Source organism: Lucilia sericata, unplaced genomic scaffold, assembly GCF_015586225.1.
Source record: "Lucilia sericata isolate MDLA Ls3-8-SP2 unplaced genomic scaffold, ASM1558622v1 Contig000062F_arrow, whole genome shotgun sequence".
NCBI lineage: Eukaryota > Metazoa > Arthropoda > Insecta > Diptera > Calliphoridae > Lucilia > Lucilia sericata.
The window spans coordinates 194,383-217,906 of record NW_023994097.1 but is presented as its reverse complement, the minus strand read 5'-3'; the positions used below and the strand labels follow the sequence as shown (position 1 = coordinate 217,906).

At 30.0% G+C, this 23,524-nt stretch overlaps 4 protein-coding genes across 4 annotated transcripts; 3 read left to right on the top strand and 1 right to left on the bottom strand.

Moving 5' to 3' along the window:
• Nucleotides 1–926: 926 nt before the first annotated feature.
• On the bottom strand, nt 927–1,732 carry LOC119616217 (larval cuticle protein A2B-like). Its single transcript, XM_037972546.1, has 2 exons — nt 1,650–1,732; nt 927–1,576 (listed from the first exon to the last, which is right to left on the bottom strand). The coding sequence occupies exons 1-2, from the start codon at nt 1,659–1,661 to the stop codon at nt 1,103–1,105; spliced, it is 486 nt and encodes a 161-aa protein (XP_037828474.1). The 5' UTR covers nt 1,662–1,732; the 3' UTR covers nt 927–1,102.
• Nucleotides 1,733–2,232: 500 nt separating this feature from the next.
• On the top strand, nt 2,233–2,967 carry LOC119616219 (larval cuticle protein A2B-like). Its single transcript, XM_037972547.1, has 2 exons — nt 2,233–2,308; nt 2,373–2,967. Exons 1-2 carry the CDS (start codon nt 2,297–2,299, stop codon nt 2,844–2,846), a joined length of 486 nt encoding a protein of 161 aa, XP_037828475.1. The 5' UTR covers nt 2,233–2,296; the 3' UTR covers nt 2,847–2,967.
• A 5,699-nt stretch (nt 2,968–8,666) lies between these two features.
• LOC119616214 (larval cuticle protein A2B) lies at nt 8,667–10,202 on the top strand. The gene is made up of 2 exons (XM_037972543.1): nt 8,667–8,908; nt 9,437–10,202. The coding sequence occupies exons 1-2, from the start codon at nt 8,897–8,899 to the stop codon at nt 10,004–10,006; spliced, it is 582 nt and encodes a 193-aa protein (XP_037828471.1). The 5' UTR covers nt 8,667–8,896; the 3' UTR covers nt 10,007–10,202.
• A 4,053-nt stretch (nt 10,203–14,255) lies between these two features.
• LOC119616233 (cuticle protein-like) lies at nt 14,256–20,156 on the top strand. The gene is made up of 4 exons (XM_037972561.1): nt 14,256–14,408; nt 14,473–15,012; nt 19,256–19,273; nt 19,459–20,156. The coding sequence occupies exons 1-4, from the start codon at nt 14,397–14,399 to the stop codon at nt 20,074–20,076; spliced, it is 1,188 nt and encodes a 395-aa protein (XP_037828489.1). The 5' UTR covers nt 14,256–14,396; the 3' UTR covers nt 20,077–20,156.
• The last annotated feature ends 3,368 nt before the right edge of the window (nt 20,157–23,524 follow it).

Genomic DNA, 23,524 nt, shown 5'->3' with positions numbered 1-23,524 from the left:
AACCCTTTCTACATTGTTTTACTGGATTAAACTCGACTAGAATTTGTATCACTTTTGCAGAAAATTTAAATGTATAATTATTTGTTGGTCAGATTTTTGGTCGAACCATAAACATTTCTTTTTAAATTTTTAAATTTTAACACCCTTGGATCAGACTTTTGGAAACCCATTCAGGATTTGCAAACATATACATATATCTCGATCCAATTGACATTGCTGATAGAGCATATTGTATTTACTGTCATCTGAATTTTCTTTTCCCAATTGTTTTAAAAGCTCCATGTAATTTTTGCTTTTGTAAAGTTTAGTTGTAACAATAAATTCGTTAGAATCGCAAAAAATCAGTCGAAATAAACAATTTACAATATTTTTGGATTGGGTAAAAGATCGGCATTTTTGAATCAAAAATCGGGAAATCGGCACTTTACATTTTATTGGGTAAAATATCCACGCCTAATACATATATACGAAGAATGTCGTACATTGTACGAATGTTTCGTTGCTTCTCAGCACGAAATTGTTTCGTACTATATATAAAATTATACGAAATATTTTAGTATAATGCAAAATAAATTTACGAAAAAACTAGTAACAATTTTTTTTTTCGTCAAGTTAAGCATGGATTATTTTCAGTGTACATGTAACATTTACTGAAATTATAAAATCTGTCTGTTTAAAATTAAATACAAAATCTTTCTTTATACTAAAATGTTTCTTACATATTATGAAAGAATTTCGTAGTGCGAAACCATAAATCATTTCATACAAATTACAAAAGTAGTTTACTTCTAATAGTGTCTTTTAGAAGAGTCGTGATAAAAGAACAATTTTTTCCTATGAACATATGATAATATTAATCTTGGTTCTAAATAGATTTTCCATAATGTTTTTAAAAACGTCTGTATGTATTTTAAAGAAACAAAATGTTTGATATTGAATGCTTTTCATTTTATTCAAACTTATTTCAAATACAGTAATAAATCTCAAAACAGTTTACCACAAAATATATTATCACATGAACACTTAAATCTATCGAATATAAAAAATACAAAATACTGCAACAAGTTCCCATGGTAATGATTTACAACATTCCATTTCTAATTTAATGATGATAGTTATAATAAGAAGAAGCAGCTTTGTGATAACTGACTACCTCGGGAACATGGGCATAATGGGTTTTAACAGCAACGGGAGCAACATGAGCTACTTTAACCAAAGGTTCACGATGTACAACGGCATTGAATCCATTATGATCATCAGCTGTGTAGGTGACAGTACGTTTGTAGCCATCGGCATCAATTAAAGTGTATTGACCATGCACAGCATCACCCTCACGTTCCTCATGTTGAGACTTTGAGTCGCCTGTTACCTTATCATCTACACCATAAGAGAATTTATACTGAGGGTGTGGATCGTATTCTTCAGCTGTTTTGGAGTAAACCTTGTGGGCTATAGGCACAACATGATGTTGTACTGGCGCAGCATGATAGGCAGGTTCAGCATAGTAAACTTTTTGATGCTGGAGAGGAACATAACCTGCTGTAACTGTGGCCACTAGAGCTAAAGCAAATACAAGCTGAAATATGGTCAGAATACGATAGGAGTTCGATTTATTGTCAGGAATTGAATGAAATAAATGAAGAACTTACTTTGAATGCCATTGTTCTTAAGTTGATCTTCGTTCTTTACGTGTGACTTAACAAATGTGGAGTGTTAATTTGTTAACATAATTAACAGCTTTATATATGAAGTGCGAATAATTATATTTTTGTTAATATTTTGTTGAAACACATGTTCATATATATGTTAGGTAAATATTTAGAATGTATGTGTGTTAATTTTTTGGGTTTGATCTAATTTAATGTTTTCTAAAAAACGTAATTAATTAATTTATTTTGTTTAAATAACTGCAATTTATAAATAAATTATATTTATACTTTACTGTCTAACATTTCACATGAAACACCCTAATTCCAATGAATTTAAAAATACTACAAACTACAATAAACAAATTAATTAAAATTTTGATATTTAATGATTATTTTCTTAATTTAACCTAAAAAAATCATTAAATTGGATCAATTCAAAAATATATCCACATATACATTCTCAAATAGCAAAAACATTCTAAATACACATACCTACAACATATAAACATGTGTTTTAACTAAATATTAAACAATTAACCCAAAATATAACTATTATTATTTCATATATAAAGCTGTTAGTTGACTTAAATATTATCACTTCACATTTGTTAACACAAAAGTAAAGAACCAAACTCCATATAAGTAAAATGGCATTCAAAGTAAGTTCCTAAAACATTTAATTTCTTAAAACAAATACTAATTGATTCTATTACTCTCTTACAGCTTGTACTTGCTTTAGCTCTCGTGGCCACAGTTGCAGCTGGTTATGTTCCTCTGCAACAACAAAAACTTTATCACGCAGAACCTGTCTATCATGCCGCTCCAGTACAACATCATGTTGTGGCTATACCCCATAAGGTTTACACCAAAACAGTTGAAGAATACGACCCACATCCTGAGTACAAATTCTCTTATGGTGTAGATGATAAGATAACTGGCGACTCAAAGTCTCAACATGAGGAACGTGATGGCGATGTTGTACATGGTCAATACAGTTTAATTGATGCCGATGGATACAAACGTACTGTCACCTATACAGCTGATGATCATAATGGATTCAATGCCGTTGTACGTCGTGAACCTTTGGTTAAAGTAGCTCATGTTGCTCCCGTTGCTGTTAAAACCCATTATGCCCATGTTCCCGAGGTAGTCAGTTATCACAAAGCTGCTCCTTCTTATTATAACTATCATCATTAAATTGTTGTAAATCATTATCATGGGACCTTTTTGCAGTATTTAGTATTTTTTCATCTTTAGATTTAAGAGTTTATGTGATATATTTTGTATTAAATAATCTTTCTATATATAATACTTGAATAAAATAAAAAGCATTCAGTTATTCGCTGTCTTCCGTTTTGTTTTTTTTTTTTTTTTGTACCCCACACCATAATTGTGCAGAGAGCAATTGTTTGAAGGAACAGATTTTCTATAAATTGGACCAAAAATCATTATCTCCCTTGTAAATATTTGTATTATAAGTAATAATATTTTAATATTGTAAAAGTTACGGTAAATTTATTATAAGTGTTCAAATCGTCATAGTTTCATCAAATATATGTATATGAATATTTATAAGAGGTCTATATTCGGCTGTTCCGAATCTTATTTTTTTTTTTTTTAATTTAAAAACACTCGATTTTAATTCATAAATTGTTTCCGTCCTTGACTAATAAACACAAACCAACTAAAAAACCAACATATGATTTATTCATTATTTTAAAAATTTTCTTTGAATATTGTTTAGTACTGCGTTCACACGATGCAATTATTCGTCATTCACGCTCTCATTCTCCATTCAACCCACAATTAGGAACTGAATTACACGATTCGCCATTCAAAATTTCAGCTGCGAATTACATAAGCTGTACGTAATTCAGTTTGTATTACCTACGAATTATGAATGTGTCGTGGAAATGGATTAATTGGCAGTTGTAATTCAGAAGCCGAACTAAGTAATTGAAATCTTCGTGAGAACATGGCATACAATATATTTAAAAACATGTTTCCATAATCTTCAGAAAAAAAGAAGCTAAATCAGATTTGAACAAAAAAAGGCAGAAAATGTTAATGGGTTAAAAAATAAGGCTTTACAATGAGTAACTTTTCATACTTTAAAATCTGTATTAAAACAAGTGAACAATTATAGCACACTTATACATGAAAGCTGGGAATCGGTACATTCTATCTTTATTATTTATTTAAAAAAATTTAAATTTAAACAAGATTTCGGCTGTGCCTAATCTTATATACCCACCATCAAATCATATGTCTTAAATTTGAAGTGAATTTCGGAAAATGCAACCACAATTTAAACATTTATTAGATTTTTTCTGAACTTATTGACGAATTTTATCGATATACTGATATTATTAAGCCAGTTATGGCCGTTAATATCATACTATGAAAAAAAAAAACAGTTAGAACAATGTTCCTATGAAACTTGTTTATGTCGAATTTCATTGCTTTACTATAATTTTATAGAAGTCGTTTATGTCGAATATTGTTGCGGAATTTCGTGGTTTCCATAAAACATGTTAATGTCAATTTCGTTGATATACTGAAATTTTAAAGCAAATTATGAACTTTAAAGTAATTTTCTGAGAGGAACCTTATATGGGGGGTGAGGTTAATTATGGGCCGATCTCCATAAAATTTGGAAGAGAGGTTTTAGTTCTCCGAAAACTTGTTTACGTCGAATATCGATTTCGAATTTTGCAGCAAGTTATGAGTGTTATTGTTATTTTATGAGGGGACCTTATATCGGGGGTAGGTCAATAATGAACCGATATTCATATAATTAGGCAGATAGATTTTAGTTCCTCTTAAATTTATTTATGTTGACTTTTGTTGATTTACTGTGATTTTGAACAAAGTTATGAGCTTTAAAGTAATTTTCTGAGTGGAACCTTATATGGGGCGTAGGGTCAAATATGGGCCGATCTCCATAAAATATGGGGGAAATATTTTAATTCCCCAAAATCTTGTTTACGTTTAATTTCGTTGCTTAACTATCATTTTGAAGCAAGTTATAAGAGTTAAAGTCATTTTCTGAAGGGGATCTTATATGGGGGTTGGGGTCAATTATGGGCCGATTTCAAAAAAATTTAGCAGAGATATTTAGGTTCCCTTAAAACTTGAATATGTCGAATTTCGTTGCATTGCTATCATTTTGAAGCAAGTTATGATCGAGAGGGACCTTATATGAGACCTTATGGGGTAGGGTCAATTATGGACCATTCTCGTAAAATTTGGTAGAGAGATTTTGCCTCATATAAAACTTGTTTAATTAGAATTTCATTGGCATACTTATGTTTTTAAACAATCTATGACTGTTTACACTGTTTTTCGGGGGGACACTTGTATGGGGGCTATGCGAAAACATGAACCGATATGGCCTATTTTCAATACCAAAGAAACTGCATCAATAAAAAAGATATGTGCTAAATTTCAGCTCCTTAGCTCTTCTCGTTCGGGCTCTATCGTGCTTTCAACATACAGACGGACGGACATGGCTAGATCGTCTTAGAATTTAATAAGGACTCAGAATATATGACCAATATGTGACCAATATTTCGATGTGTTACAAACGGAATGACAAAAACATTCTTGTTTGATGGTGGGTATAAAAAGTCTAATTTTTGAAACAAAAAACATGCGGCAAATGTTCTTTAAGCTTCCATTTATTTTTTTAATCCTGATGAATTGAATTAAATAATATTATTTTGAAGCAGAGGTTCTCAGCTTCATTAGATATTAGAAAGTGCGAAACAGCGAATTTAACTTATTTGAAATAGAAGCCCAATCTTTCCAAAAATCAATTAAAAGTTATAAAAAAGTTAAACAACACATTTATAATAATTATTAAAAATCTAAAAATGTTAATAATAAGCTAAAGAATAAAAAGGCTAAATTTAGTCTCAAAAAGGTTAGCCTGGGAATACTGAATACAAGTTTAAAATAATTTATCAATTTGATTACTTTCTGAACGAATAATCATAGCTTGCTTAGTTTGGCTTAAATTAATATAAATATAAACAAACCGTTATAAAATAGATAAAGTGAAATTAATTTAACTTAATTTAATTAAACAAACATGAGTAGTTTGTTGAATTTTATGAACATATTTGCCTAAAATAATAATGAATATGCAATAAATAAATTCAATTACTTAAATAGTCAAATTATTAATGACACTGAATTTCGAATTCAAAACGATGATTCAGCAAGCGTATGTACTATAAATGCGCAACTTAAAAAAACCAGTTAAATATTTGAACAACTTACGCATGAAAACTAAGTTTAATAACAAAAACATTTTTTTCAAATTTTATCAGTAACAGTGACTTAGTTAAGTGAACAGTTAATTTTTTACAATTATTATTCATACGTGTAATGAATTAGACAGAGTATTTAAAGAATGTTTTATTTTAATATGGTTTGACTTCTGTAAGTTATTTGGCTCCTTCATAACTATTTATCATATGTTTTTTTATGAAAATGTATTTTATTAATATAAAATATGGAAAACTATTGAGGACATTGTTATTATTTATACCTACCTATGGTAATTTTGTATATCATTAGACAATTACAAAATTTAAGAAATTGTAGTTTGAAATACTGTATTATAAGCGTGTTTGGTATTAAATATAATACATGACAGATAATCCGCAATACAGACTCATTCACAAAACTATCTGCTTACATGTACAATAGAAAATTTCATTCATGTAGTAAAATACTTAATAAACAAAAAACATTATTGCTTGTAGTAAACATATCATACATATCGTCGCCTTAATTAAGAAAATATGTATCTAAGTTTAAATATATGTGTGTAAAAGGTAAAATATTTTATCAAAAGCTGAAAATTAAGATGAAAGAAAAGTTTAAATGCAGTTTAAACTGTTTAATAAGCATTTATTATTTGACAAACCAAATTATTATTATTAATAGTTTATTCTATATCATTCTACTAGTAAATGTCAAATAAACCATTTTAAAAACAAATTTCTAAAATTTTCTAAAATAAGGTACCGATATGTGTATACATACATATGTATGTGCAATGTACAATATGTACATAACAGTAATACACACATGTATTTTTATTTTATATAATTATATATAAAAATTGTACATTAGGACTGACCTATTCCAAAGAAGACAAACAAAAATGTATCATAAAGTATGTCCAAAATTCTGAAAGAACCCATGAAAATATTATCAGAAAACAAAAATTTTTATCATTACCAGGGAAACCAAAAACATGCTCTTAAAAATCGTTAAATATACAATAAAAAATAAAATTTGTATAATATGCTCTATTTACATTACCATAAAGTGGCTCATTACATGTCAATTACAAATACTTGTAATGTGTAATTAAACAATAACCAATTAAAATTAGTTGTAATTGTAGTTGCAGTTATGTCAACTTCAATAACTTGAAGTGTGTAATTGACCAATAATTATTGGTCAATTATAATTATAATCAATTACAATTACTTATAATTGAAGTTTGTCCAAATAAAATTACTAGTAATTGAAATTTACCAGTTACAATTACTTGTACTAGTAATTTAGGTACAATTTTTAATTAAAATTACATGTAATTATAAAGGCATATGCACAATATAGGTAATTGTAATTGAGAAAATTTCAGTTATAAGTAATTGTAATTGAAAAAGTTTCCATAACAATTATTTTGTAGTGAAGTTCGTTTATTATTATTATTTTAAACTGATATTTATAATACTTTGTTATTTGTTTAATATGTTTAATCAAGTAATATTTTAAAATGAAATTTAAAAAATATTGATTTTTAAATTGTAATTGGATTACAAATTTTATAAAATAAAAAAACATTTGCTTAACAAAATCAATATAAAATTTTAACTAAAATTTTTAATGTAATTGAAAATGTAATCATTACCCCACTAAATAGGATGAAAACAGCTCTTTTTTTTTTTCTTATGTGTTTAAATAAAAATTCATCCCTATTTTATGAGACTTGCTTGTTTATTTAATCATTTCAAAAATGAAGAAAGCCATACGAATGTCAAATTATTATTTGTGTGCACTGAGATCGCGAAATTAAAAGAATTGTTTCTTCTATTTACTTCATTAAAATAAATCTTTAAATAAATAAATTTTCGGTGACATCCTAATGAATATAATAAATTATATGGTTATTTAATAGTTTTAATATATATTATTGATTGATACTCATATGTGTAGTTTATGCGGGTTGTGTGCATTCACATTCAAATTATAAGTATTATGGTAATAAGTAATTAGTGTACTTATCAAATGTTTAAGTATATATCAATGAATGAATGAATGTACATATCTAAAGAAAAACAAACATATTGTAACACACTAACACACAATTTGTATTCAAATACAAAAAGAAGTAAAGGCACGCACTGTTAACGTCAAGTATGTGCAATAATTTACAAAATCAAGTTGCTCGCTTAAGTCTTTTGTTTTATTATGTTGTACGTACTTCATTTTACTCACACTTATTTAGTTTTTATTATTTTTATTAAGTTTTCGTGTTTGTACATGAATCTATGTATATCAATATATCGATTCGCGTTATTTAATACGTATATTGATTATTGTTAAATGGTAAATGTATGATTGAATGTTTATATTTATTGTGCTGTTATGCGGTAATACACTCATACACATGCGATGATAATACAATTCGAAACTATTGAATTATATGTTAGTGTACAGACATTGACATGGGTGTCTGACCTGTGGGTGTCTGCCTGTTTAACGTGAATTTTTGTTGTTGTTTTTGATTTTCGGATATTCATTATTTAGCCTGCGGTGAATTATAAATAGTTTTTTGTTATTTTTAACTTTTTGTATAGTGTTTTTTTAAGGCAACAAAATACTCTAAGCAATAAGCTAAAAAGTGAAATGCCAAGAAATAAAAATAAAAAAAATTACTATGAGAAATAAAATGAGCTACAAACACATATCCATAAGTGTAATCATTTATCCAGCCATTCCATTCAATCATCCATCCCAAAGTACCTTCAAAAATTAATTACATACACACATTATACATGTGAGTCTTAGCAAAGATTTTCGAGTATAAAAACAAATGCAGTTGCGGATTCAATTATTATTCAAATCACGTACCTCAAAGTGTTAGGACAAAGACTTTGGTGAATAATTATTTAACTTACTTCTTCGTATTTTGGTTAAAATAAATCGTTTTTTGTGCAAAAATGGCCTTCAAGGTGAGTGTGTGTTTGTATTCGTGTTTAAGTTACATCTTTTTGTTTCCCTACAATTTACGGTAAATTGGTTTAATACAATTTGCCTTCAACTTAAAAAATAAGTAACACTAATTGAAAATTTGCATTGTTGTTAATTTAAAATCAGTATAGTTTTTGCACATGGCAACAAATAACGAAGTAAATACCTTTTGTATTGATGATATTGGCCTAATTTAAAAATGCAATTCATGGATTACTGTGCCAAACAAAGAAGCAAAAAAAAGTGATTGCAATTTTTTAATAAAAATCAATACAGTTTAGTTTTTGTGGTTTTTTATTATTGAAAACATTAATGCAATTTACAGTCAAAATAATGAAAAAAAATGAAAAAATCACTTATATCAAGGACTCTTAGCCTTAAATTTTAAATATCCATGCAGGGTCAAACTTTTACCTATTACAATTTTGGTTCTGAAAAACAAACTAATATGCATAAATTAACAAGACTTAATGAAGACAATTAATTAATTTACTTTATTTTTTTAACAGTTCATCGCTATCTTGGCTCTAGTGGCAGCTGTTAATGCTGGTGTTATCCAAGTGCCACAACATGTCACTTTAGAACACCAACCCACCGTTTATCACCATGCTGCTCCCCAAGAACACCATGTTGTTTTACAAAAGACTCACCACGCTGCCCATGAAGAATATCCTGACGATCCTCATCCTAAATATAACTTTGCCTATGAAGTTCAAGATGCTGTCTCAGGTGATTCTAAGAGCCAAACCGAATCACGTGATGGAGATGTTGTACATGGCGAATACTCTTTAACTGATGCTGATGGTTTCCGTCGTACTGTCAAATACACTGCCGATGATGTCAATGGTTTTAATGCTGTTGTACACCGTGAACCTATTAATGGCCACAAAGTAGTCACCACTGCTCATGTAGCTCCCGTACATGTTACTCCCGTGCACACTACTCAATACCATCATGAACCTGCATCTTATGCTGCTCCTGTCAATCATCATGCCCATCCTGAGCAAACTGCCCACCAAACATACATCACTTATGAAGTCCCCCAACACGAATCACACGAATCCCAATATCAACATTAAGAAAATACTCTGAACGGCCATTTTTTGCCCGTTGCATTTTGATCATTTTTATTGTTTTCATTTTTCTATTCATTTTGTTATTTAGTATTTTTTTTAATTGTTTTATATCTTAAATAGAACATTTGTACTATTAGTGTTAATTAGTGAATAAATATTTTAGCATTTAACAGTAAATAAAATTTTATTTTAAATCAAATTATTAATTGATTACATAATCATTAGAATGGACCATGTATATAATAAGTAAGTATTACCTCTTCATGAAATTTGGATAGCAGGATGTAAAACATTGTTAATGAAATGTCGTTTTAAAACAACAGTTTCAAAACTCCAATTTCAACCGTATCGAAATTTTATTTATATTTTGGTAAATTTGTATGAAACAATTTAGTCTCCATGGATATCGAAATCGATGTGTTTTGGTTACGCCTCTCAAAATTGATCTTGATTTGTTTTATAAAGATTTCCTAAATATTGTCTGTTAACAATGCACACAGCGTCAAAAGAACCATTTTCTTGCCAATAGAATCAAACCAAATATAGGGTATTCGGGATCACTAAATTAAATCGTGAATGTCATGTTTTTACGAGAAGTTGAACTAATTAATTCGTACATTGAATTATTTACTGTGTTATTAACTAAAAATTGAAACTTAAAAATACTTTGTATTTTACCATTTATTATTAAGACCTTTTCATACCAGAATTGGCCAATTGGATATTACCAAGGAGTGATACGTCCTCTTAAATAAACCTATTTTTATTTTAAAGCTTTTGCGCTTTCTTTCATTCTTTTTGGCCAAAAACTAAAAATTAGGGTTTATTTACATATTCCAACATAGATGCTTCTCAGGAACTAGGACTATTTAGATTTATTGAAAATTTTGTTTTATGCTGATCATAAATAAATATTGATCTGATCAAAAAAAATTATCCCAGGTGACCAACTTTTAGAGTCCACTGGCCCTAACGTATCCTAACAACTTTATATCAACTGTAAAACAGCTTCGACTGTATGAAATTTAATTACAAATATTTAATAGTTCACGAGATATCGAATGATAATGCAAATTATATTATATTAGAAACATATTTATCAGAAAACAAAAAAGAACATTGTTTACTCCCTAGGCAAATTAGTCAAAAAAATAAGAAATCTGGGGAATTTAAGATATCTAAATGAAAATTGACACATAGCTTCCCCTTAGCATAATTAGTAAGGATTAAAAGTCACCGAAAATATCTTGCGCGCTAAGCGTGATCTTGGAGGTCAAAGGTTACCAAAATTAGTTTTTGCCCAATATCTTGCTTAATATGCGTCGGACGCATTTTAAAGTTATTATAATTTCTATAGAGAATTGAATTTTCTACATTTTGGTTGAAGAATATTTTTGCGTATCATTAGTTATTTTCGAGCTAGAGTGCATTATTTTTCCATTGCACGAATATTTTCAAATCTTAATATAGATTGTACTAATAACAAATTAGTCATAATTTTTACGTCACTCATAAGTAGTTAATATATGCTTATACATTGTTACACGTTTTATCTCAAATTCGCTCTATGACCCATACTGCAATGTCTGTCTATCCATAATTTCAGATAGTATCACAGGTCATATATGATAAGAATTAGAAAAAAATTGGTGGTCACAATCCACATATTTAGAGTAATATTTCCACCAAATTTTATTAAAATCAAACTTCATCTTTAAATATTTTGTAACAATTTTTGAATTTTCAAAATAGTAAAAACACTGTGGTTTTCAATAACATTATGCGAAAATATTCGAAATGTAGGAAATTCAATTCTCTATAGAAATTATAATAACATCAAAACGCATAATAAGATATATATTCGCTAAAAATATATTTTTGTAATCTTTGACCTCCAATATCTCACTTAAATCTTATTCTTAAGTTAAAAAATAATTTTTTGATAGATATCCCACTCGCATTCCATTAGGGAACTATAAAGCCCTGAAAGTAATTTGTCTAAGCTTTCGTTTGAGAAAAAAAGGGAGTTTTGTGAAAAAAAATTTTGTTAACTTTGAAGAAATAGCTATCTGAACTCCTTTGGACAATTTTTGCTAGGACCAATATGTGAAAAGTTACACTTATTTGAATAAAACTCTCTATGATTAAAATGTTAAAATTTGACCCCATCTAAGTCCGCCAGTTCTGGACCTATAGCGGTGAAAATATGTGTCTGGTCTACTATCCAATAGTACTAACCTTGGTGCAAATTTCATCAAAATCGGAAGACATCGATTTCTAAAGTTGGGTCACTACACGAAATGACCCATATCTTTGTATATGTACATAAGCAGGCAAACCAAAAATTTGCACACTAAAAAAATATAGTCTTACACTCTTATTCACAAACAAAATTTGTATTTTATAAAAAGTTTATAAATTAGATTTTGTATGGAAATTTTGTTTTATAAACCTTTTATAAAATAAAAATGTTGTTTGTGAATAAGGGGGTTAAAATTTAAAAAAATAAAAGTTTTAATTATTCTATAACATTGAAAAGCTCTAAAAGACTGAACTTGTAATGAAATAATCAATGTGGGCTTTTTTTAAGCATTGAATTTATTTTGGATTTATTTTATTTCAAGAAAAAAATTACCTTTGGAGACTCAAATTTAGTTTTCAATATCTGAAAATACACTGTATAAGTTAATTTAAGGTTAACGAAAAATTAATCTTAGTGCTAAATGGCGATTCTGCAGCTAAAAGAAGTAAATACAATTTGGATTTATTAAATAAAAAAAAATAGTTGGATTTAGCTAATTTCAATATGATAATGCTTAGTATTCATAGAACAAAACCAAAATAATTTTCAAATAAATAAATTTGTTTCATTTTGCTATTCGCCAATAGATGGCAAATATTTTTTAAAATGTGTAAAAATAGAAAAATAAAAAAAATTTCTGTAACTTAAATGGTGCAAATAACAATTATTGCAACAAATTGTTTGGAAAAATTATAATTTTAATATTAAATTTTGAAATAACTCCATCTGTTGGCCGCTTCTGACACTATGATTTGAAATTTATTTAACCTCTATTAAAATCTTTTGCCTTATCCACCTGGCATATAGTGCAATAACTAAAATTTGGATTTAATAAATCTAATTGTTTAAAAAATGCTGCTAATATTTCATATCATATATGATCCTACAAGTTTTCTTTTTAATAATTGATCATATCATATTTTGAAGAATTAGTTTAATAGGATTCCCTTTTACGTTCATTTGGTCCACAAAAAAACAAATTTGAAACGACAAAGTTTGACACCTTTCTTCGAACTGTATCTATTCATTGCTGTTATTTTAATCGGTGTTGTCATAGAATCCAATAATTATCGTTACTATTTTTTAAACGACTAAAATGGAATGGTCTCATGATATCAAAAGTTATCGCTTTTATGTCAGATTTAGAAATTAATACTTCATCGTATAAAAAACTATAACTATTTTCTTTTTTTTTCAAAATTGTAAAACAGGTAGTAAAATTAAAAATAAATTGAATAACATTTTTAAAAATAATGTTTTGAAAAGAGAATTTTTAAAATATTGAAATATGAAAAATAAACCACAAAACATGAAAATAATAAATATGGCTTAAATATGCTAAAAAGTTATATAATGCAAAATTATACCCTTATATGTAAAATATGCAAAAATATGTGCTAACAAATCGATGCCAAATTGCTTTAATTGGTCTGAAATGTGTAAATATCGTATACATTAGTCCATACGACGCACCATTAAAAAAATTCTATATACATATGAGCATATACTTTTCATTTTACGAAATTATACTTTCATACATAACTTAACTATAAGTAATGTATGAAATGTTTCTACTATGTACATATATCTTTTAATCTAAAACGTTAACCGATATATAAAATTTAATTCATAAGAAATTTAATTTGAATTCATTCATACAACATTTGGCGCCAAACATTTCCAAACATACATCCATTTACACATTTGTTTCTCTCAAAATTCCCAAATTTCATGGCTAAGAAAATTAAAAAATGTTTAAGTATATGTATGTATATAAACGTAGAAATAAAAAATATTATTTAATTAATTAAGCGTTGATAATAGGATTTTATTAATGCCACCCGAAGCTGGTTGTGTTGATATTTTTAAAACACTAACAAATAATATTGTCAAAATTAAAAAAAAATATATAATTATTGTCAATTTTTGCTTCTTGTTAAAGCAACAATTATAGTAAGAAATTAAAAAAGAATTGTAACACTTCGAATCTACAGGTATAAAAACTTGTGATTTTTTCCAACAAATTGTAGTTCAATTAAAGTTTGATTCAATCAAACAACATTTGTAGTCACCCAAATATAACTAATCAAAATGGCTTTCAAGGTAAGGAATTTTAAGAAGTTTCATAAAGGACATTAATAAACTTTTTGTTAATACTTAATTTTAGTTCATCGCTGTATTTGCTTTGCTCGCTGTTGCCAATGCTGGCATCATTCCAACTGCTCAAGTCTATCACGCTGGCCCTGCTACAGTTGTCAAAACTGTTGCTCCAGTAGCTCATTATTCTGCACAACCTGTTTTAGCTAAAGCTGATGACGAATACGATCCTCATCCACAATACAAATTTGCCTACGATGTCCAAGATGCCGTTTCTGGTGACTCCAAGAGCCAAGTTGAAGAACGTGATGGTGATGTTGTTCGTGGTGAATACTCCTTGATTGATTCCGATGGCTTCAAACGCACTGTTCAATACACCGCTGATCCAGTTAACGGTTTCAATGCCGTCGTCAACCGTGAACCTTTAGCTGTTAAAGCTGTAGTTGCCCCTGCTGTTGTCAAAAAAGTTGCTCCAGTTACTCATTATGCTGCCCCTGCTACTGTTGTTAAAACTCTTGCTCCCGTAGCTCATTATGCTGCCCCAACTGTAGTCAAGACCGTTGCTCCCGTAGCACACTATGCTGCTCCAGCCACTTACATTGCACACCACTGATAGCCATTTTAAAAAGAATTACGCAAATTATTTAATTCATAAGTTGTTGACTATAAATAAAGAAATTAAAATCTGGAAAAAAAAAATCTTATTAATACAGTTGTTGCACAGACAACTATACATACATACATTCATACATAAAAATGCATTTTACATAAAATTTAAAAAATTTTATGAACCAAAAATCATATTAATCCTTGTAAAAAATAACGAAATTCATATAACCAAAATTAGGCACTATCACTACGTGATATATAGTAGTATTCTAATAACGAAAACCTTTTTCTCGAGTCATTTTGGTGCAAAAATCTTCCGTGGCAAATCGATTTCCTAAAACCATTCACAAACAAATTTACTTGAATTTTTAATCGTATAATCTCATGTTTGGGTAGAAATTTGGAAAAGGGATAAACAAAAACCGCCGTCCCTATCCTTTCATTTTCTCCGTGTAAATGTTGTGGATTTATGCCAAGAATTTCCGATTTTGATTAAAAAATCTAAAATTTTGTTTAGGGTAAATATCAAACACTTTAAAGCATTTGCGCGGAAACTTTTTTAACACTCGGGAAAAAGTCATTTATACATTACAAGTAATAGTAATTGAAAAAGCTTCCATTACAATTAGAAGTAATTGTAATGGGTTATTGATCAATTGTACATTAAAAGTAATTGAAATCGACCATGTAATGAATTACTTTGTGTAATCATTACCTCCCAAGCCTGGTATTGGGCTATAAAATTTGACAAACCCAACTTTTATAAGTTCAAAACTCTCCCTATTGTTCACTATTGACATTCCCCCATTCTTACAAAAATTCACTGTTTTAAAATTGTTTTAAAACTACTATGGTATTGATATAAAATTCGCTGGAAATAATTTGTAGCGCCGAATCTCAAAAAGTTAGTTTAATTTTTAAGAACAACGATAAATATTAGATTTTTTGTATCTGTTTTATTAAAAATGTAATGTTACGAATTTACACACATTTGACAGAAAACCTAAATTTGTGAAGAGATGCTGGTTTGAAACTTTTACTTCGTATTTTACAACAATTTATGTCCATTAGATTAAAATCGGTAGAAGAAGCGCTTATTATTTTAATACCATCTGACTTTAATTCGTTTAGTACGGCGAACTTCGCCTAGGACCCTATCGGGACTATTGTGCGCTCTTTAAGCTGGGTTTTTGGCGGTAATCGAAGCCACTCACAGTCTACTTAGAACACTGCCAACTAACCCTCGGATTAACCCTATGGGGACTTTAAATCGGCATAAAATGTTTATAGGGATTTAGGTTCATATATTTATTATGGAACAATTTTTGAAGAAACAAAAAAAGTCCAATTATTTACTCAATTTCACACTTTTCTATCGATTTCCGGCACGTGTTATCGTTATCCGATTTGACTAAAATTTAACACCAGTAAGTTTTAAACACTAACAAGTCAGAGTGCTATATTCGGCTATGCCGAATCCTGTAAGCTACTTTTTATGAAAATATTACTAGATACGTATTTAATAAATTGTGAAAGTTTAAATTGTGCTTCCGTGAGGAGGGTGCTATCATTTAGAAATCATATATACCTTATATGGTGATATAACAAAATTTCACAGAATGATTTATCGATAAAAAACACACTGTGTCCGATTTTATCCGTGTATAGTTATAATTGAATGAAATATATTGGAAAAAGTGACTTATGGAAAAAAAAATTTCCTATTCCCATATCTTTATTTATCAATGAAATGTGCGATTTTCAGAAGTGGATCTTATATGACAGATATGAACAATTATAGACCGATCCGTAAAACATATTTTTATAGCCTATTTATACACTACACCACTATAAAGTATACCAATAGGCTTAGAATCATTTTCCGAGTCAATTAGGGCTTGTAAAGCTTGTAATCAAACTTCAGGTCTCAATTTTGAAGATAATTCAATGAAATTTGGCACATCATCTTCAATGGTACGGGAGACGAAGCCTATTGAAAATGATTAACATTGGTTCATTATTTCACCTAACCCCCTTACAACTGAACCCGACGAATAGGGCTTTTAAGTTCATAATTATGTTCAATATGCTCGTATCTCGACAAAAAGCTGCAAAACCAAGTTCTATACTAGCCTCGATTACTCTCATGAATTTTATAATTATAGGGTCTCATTTGACCATAGCCCCTATACAAAATCCCCTTCAAAATTTGACTTAAATGTCCACAATTTTATTTATTTCATATCTACTATAAACACATTCATGACTAATATTATACCGATATCTTCATTCAGTTATGAAATATGTGCATTTACGTCGGAAATGGGCCTTATATGGGATCTATGCCCAATTATGGACGGATCCAAAATACATTTTGAAGAGTGATATATGTATACACAATACATATTTATGTTTTTTCAATATCTTTATTTCTAAATTAGTTATGTGCATTTAAGTAATTTTCTGAAGTTGACCTTGAATGAGAGCTGTGACCAATTATGGGCCGAGCGAGAAAAAATTTCGCAGGGTGTTTTATATCTACTTTAAACACATTGATGATGAATTTTATACCTATAATTTGATTCAGTTATGTAATATGTGCGATTAGGTGGTTATCGGAAATGGGCCTTATATGGGAGCTATGCCCAATTATGGACCAATCCGAAAAATATTTCGCAGAGTGATATATGTATACACAAAACCTATTTATGTTGAATATTATTCCAATATATTTATTTCTTAATTAGTTATTTGTATTTAAGTGTTTTTCGAAAGTGGACCATATATGGGAGCTGTAACCAATAATCGACCTATACAGATCTACGTTGGTAATATAATTTCTGTTCTTATTATATACATACATGTGTGCAAAATTTCGTGGTCATACCGATATTTTTGCCGAAGTTATTAACGAGAATATGTATCTTTGTATGGGGGCTATGAGACATTTTGAATCGATTGTTTTGAGTTTGAACATTTTTGTTCCCTGGGTAAAGAAAATAAGGTGTGACAAAATTCATTCCAATATCTTTAGTAGTTTCTGAGAAAACTACTCAAGAATTAGGAAAAAAACTTATTTTTTTTCGAGGTAGTCTGAAATTTTTACTCATAACTTTTTACGTTGTGTACCGATTTGGCTGATTTTCAATACCAAACTGCTTAGAACAATAGTGAATATTTTCAGAGAATTTGGCTGATTTATTTTGCTTAGTTTTAACGTGAGAGTGTTTGAGGCAGACAGACAGACAGACAGACATACAGACGGACACAGCTAAATCGACTCAGAATTTCATAAGGATCCAGAATATATATACTTTGTTGGGTCTCAGATGAATATTTCTTGGTGTTACACACGGAATGACAAATTTATATATACCCTCTATCACCACTGATGGTGGTGGAGGGTATAACAAAATAAGACCCATCTGAGCAAAATCGATATATTTTTGACAACTCTAATGTACAGACATAGATTAGTAAACTTAAGGGTGGGTAAAAAACTAATAATATATATTTTTTCAAACATTTTTTTCTGTATAATAAATAAACGACTTTAAACAAAATAATTTTGTTTATAAAAACACAACCTCATATTTTAATTACGGATGTATAACTTAAACACCAATAATTCTAAGAATTCAATGAGAATTAATGTCTAGTACTTTTAATACGCTAATAATTAAATATAGTCTAATTAGATTGAATGTCAAATACTTTAACATGGCTTAAAACCGGATTGAGATAGGAGAAACAATTTTTCGTAAAAAGTGGACACAAAGAATTGTAACGAATTTTGGTCAGTGTTACACTTAAATGACTCAACAGTTTATTTTCTTCATGGTCTTCCAATGTCAACCCTTTCGCTTCAAATTCATATACAAGCTAATCGACTGAGTGATTTTAAGATTTTAAGTAGCTCTACATTCATACGTCACAACAATTTATTCATTCATAAAAATTGGTGTAAATTTGACAAAAGTAACAATTTTGTGATTTGTTTGTATTCCCAACACTTTACAACAATACTCTTTGCGATAACAGGTGAATACTTTATCTGTACCTACATGCACACATACATTTATATTGTACATACTATATGCATACGAGTGCTTCTATCCGTGACATGAAGACAAGACATTTTTATTAATTCGTATAAAAAGCTGTTGATGGTACAACTTCTTATCACAAGTTATTTTGCACTCAATTCAATCAGTTACATTTTCAAGTGTCACTAAATCAACTTTATCGAAATGGCATTCAAGGTATGAGAAAATCCACAAAACATCACTACAAAAAGGATTTATTTATAGAGATTATACTAATGATAAAGATTTTCATGATCACGACTTTAAACAAACAGAAACAAAATGATAAATAAGTCAATACTAGTATGAGATAATGAAACCCATTGGATTATATTAATCTTTACTAATTTATGTATTTGCAGTTTGTTGCTGTCTTTGCTTTGCTCGCTGTCGCCAATGCTGGTTTCCTTCCAGCTGCTCAAGTTTACCATGCTGCTCCTGCCGCTGTTGTCAAAACTGTCGCTCCCGTAGCTCACTATGCTGCTCAACCTGTTTTGGCCAAGGCTGTTGAAGAATACGATCCTCATCCTCAGTACAAATACGGATACAATGTACAAGACAACCTTTCTGGTGACTCCAAACACCAAATTGAAGAACGTGATGGTGATGTAGTACGTGGTGAATACTCTTTGATCGATGCTGATGGTTACAAACGTACCGTTCAGTACACTGCCGATCCCATCAACGGTTTCAATGCTGTTGTCAACCGTGAACCTCTTGTCAAAGCTGTAGTTGCTCCCGCTGTTGTTAAGTCCGTTGCCCCAGTTGCTGCTTATGCTGCTGCCCCAGCTGTAGTCAAGACTGTTGCTCCTGCTTACACCACTTATGCTGCTCCAGCTGTTGTCAAGACTGTTGCTCCAGTTGCCCATTATGCTGCTGCCCCTGCTTACACCACTTATGCTGCCCCAGCTGTTGTCAAGACTGTAGCTCCTGCTTATACCACCTATGCCGCTCCTGCCACTTATGTTGCCCATCACTAAAATGCTCATTTCGTTAACCCATTGTGACCATTACTGATTATTTATATTGTTGTTGATTAAATAAATTATTTAAAATTATATTCACACCTATATATTCTAATTGCATATGAAGGTTTGGAAAAACTGAATCAGATGTTGGTTTTCCTTCATCGCCTACATTTTTCTCGGAATAGTGTATTGAATGTTTAGTTTATAAACATTTATTTACATTTAAGGGTTAATTACGCTTAAGGCTTAAGCCTTCCCTTGCAACACTAATCTTGGCGGTGCATTTGCTGAAGAAGTACTTCGAGAACGCGTCTATGTATTTGATCACCCTGCATCGGCGATATATCTCATCGGAGTCAAAACGATGTGCTAGCCTCATTGGCTAGTAGGTGTTCCATAACTATCTCGGTCAGTTTAGATCCCACCGCACTCCGTTCTGTTACTACAGGGTTAATGACCTCGTGTTTGACATTCACCAGTGCCATTAGTAGGTGATCCTTCACCATTTCATTGAATGGTCACCTGGCTGTAATTGCGGATACTGGAGGCCCTGGTGTGGTTTTGCTATCTGCAACCCTCCTCCTTTTTTACGGCTCACCTGCCTTTGTCTAAGATCGGTTCCCTTTGGATATTTCATCTGCAGCTGCTGCCTGAGACGTGCTGGGTACGGTTTCCATAAACTTCTGGTACTCGTCTACCACAGCTTTATACTTAACGCGATCTTCTTCGTCGCGTTGAAGGGGGTGCTGTTTGCAGCACTCTTGGCAATCTTGTAAGGAACGAATATTGCCTTGGCATATCTTGATTTATGTTTGTCTTCTTCCTTCTTTCTCGGTCTTTTCCAATTGGTCGCCTCAGATCAGATTGGAGAGGTGTTTTTGTAAAGTTTTTAGATGGTAGTAGAGTGCTGTGACAGTCGCTCGCACTACCTGACTTAATGACCAAGGTCTCTTGGATTGTGGCCAGAAGGTCATCTTTTGATAATAAGCCTTTATCATTGGTTTTGCGTTGTCGTTGTTGTTGTTTTTTTGCGTATTATTCTCTAAATTTTGGTCCCACGAGTGTGCGCATAAGGGGTAGGACTATATATGATGTGACGGTGTACATGGATTAGACTAGGCATTACAACAAGTGACATTGAATCTTTCTTCTTTCTGAGGGTATGCTCAGGGTTTACTATGTTTTCTATGTAAGGAAGAACTTTTCATTATCTTATTTGATGGATTCATATTACCGATTATGCCTCTAGGTGCTGTTGCCAAATCAACAGAGACAATTCCATTTGCGTGGTTGTAAACCGCATGAAAAATGTTTGTTGGTAAAAACAAAAACCTTATATAGTATTCAAGCCCAATTTCGTATAGCTGTGTTGAAAATTTGGCAACTAAAAGTTACAGCTGTAGAGACACAAATCTCAAATGATGCGTATTTATGTAATGAACACGTAAAAAATACTTTTTTTTAAAGGGGGCCAAGATATATTAATTATAAGGTAGTGTTATCAGAACAGCTGATCGTTTTTTGCTATTATGTTCATTTTTCGCCGTAGTGTATAATTAATGTCAAACTTTGTTTACATTTTGTAAATGTCAAACTTTGTTTTCATTTTGTTAATGTCAAACTGGTTTCATTTTGTATATGTGAATTTTGTGATTAAAGTGAAATTGTGTGAATAGGGTATATTTTTGTGTTTTTAATTTTTAAAAGTTTAAACATCAAAATAAATTATAAACAGATTCAAATTTATAAACATTTTTTGTTTAATATAAATTCGCTTTGATTTATTGTCAGCTGTTTTAGAAATTTTTCCCTTACAGCCAATTCGCTTTCAAGTGCAGGCACAATGTCAAACTACATGTAAAAAAAATATAACTAATTCGCTTGGTATTCTGAATTCGCCGATGACACTACCTTATAAAATTAATATACCTTGAAGGGGGCTTACCACCGATCAGTGTTGCCAGGAGCTTCAGAAATAAAAGGCTTAGTCGGACATTAAAAAAGGCCGGAAAAGGCTATAAGGCTTAAAAAATAAGACAAAATTTGTATAGTTTAAAAATCTGTATTGAAACAAGTGAAAAATAATAGTCGTGAATTCCCGAACAATGACTTTCAAAAGTCCTAGAATGGACGCAAGATCTAAAACGATCAATTATCACAGAATTTAAGAAAATGTTTCTATTTATACTATAAATTACTTCAGTGGGGAGGGTAAAAAATATTATAAAGTCACCTTAAAGTATTAATACTTTAAAGTATTCTATCTGTACGGCTGACTGGCTTTATGGCCATGTTAAGTTTGCGAAACAGGTCGCAATGTTCAAGATAATTTGATGAAATTTCTCATATACGCCAAGTTTCAATAGGACGAAGCCTATGGAAAAGGTTAATATCGATATATGATTTCACCTAGACCCCATACAATTAACCCCCTGTTAATTATACCTGTATCTCGATTAGATTTTTAATAGCACTGATGAGCCTTCCATATTTCGTAATGGTCGGATCTCATTTGACCCTAACCCTCATACAAAGCCCATTCCGAAAATTACTAGAATATCAATTCACTTATAAACAATAATATCGCGACAAAATTCAGCAAACTTTATAGAGATTGGTCCATATTTGCCCCTAGACCCCATATAAAGGTTCTCTTTAAAAAAATAGTTTTTCGTCAATAAATTGTTTAAATGTTTTGGAATAAAAAAAAAAAAAGAATTTACATAAAAGCTTTATTAAATTATAGTTATAAATGCTTTAAATTATCATACTTTAGGTCAAGCACGACTATTCGTTCTTGTAGTACTTATTTCTGTTATAAAACAGCATATGAACCGAACTTGTTCTTGTTATCTTCAAATTTACTATATATAGTGTTCCAATAAATGGACAGTCCAATTCCCAAAAAATATAGTTTTTTTTTTGGATTGGTCTTATTTTTTGATAAGAATGTAAAATTAATTTGTGTAAAATTGTAGCTCATTTTATTTTTATTTTATCTTATTTTTTGATAAGAATGTAAAATTAATTTGTGTAAAATTGTAGCTCATCTGACAACAGAAACATCTGCCGGAAATCAGTTAAAAGTTGTAAAACAGATAAAGTTCATAACAATTACTCTAATTAGTTATAATAAAAATCCAATATCCCAAATAAATAACCCATTTGTTACAAAAACTTTAAAGTTTTTAAATATAAAAGTTTTTGTAAATGTACTCATTATAAATTCTCAAATATACATATAATGAAAATTCTAAAATATTTGCCTTTTTAATGCTAAATAAGAAATCGGAAAAAAGACTGCAAAAAGCCAGAAGCTAAAGCATACATTTTGAGTATTGAGGCTAACTGATAAATAAAAATGCTAAATTTAGCCTTAACAAGTGAGAGTGTTATATTAGGCTGTAACGAATCTCATATACCCTCCATCAAACCGTATGCCGTTACAGGAATGCTCCCC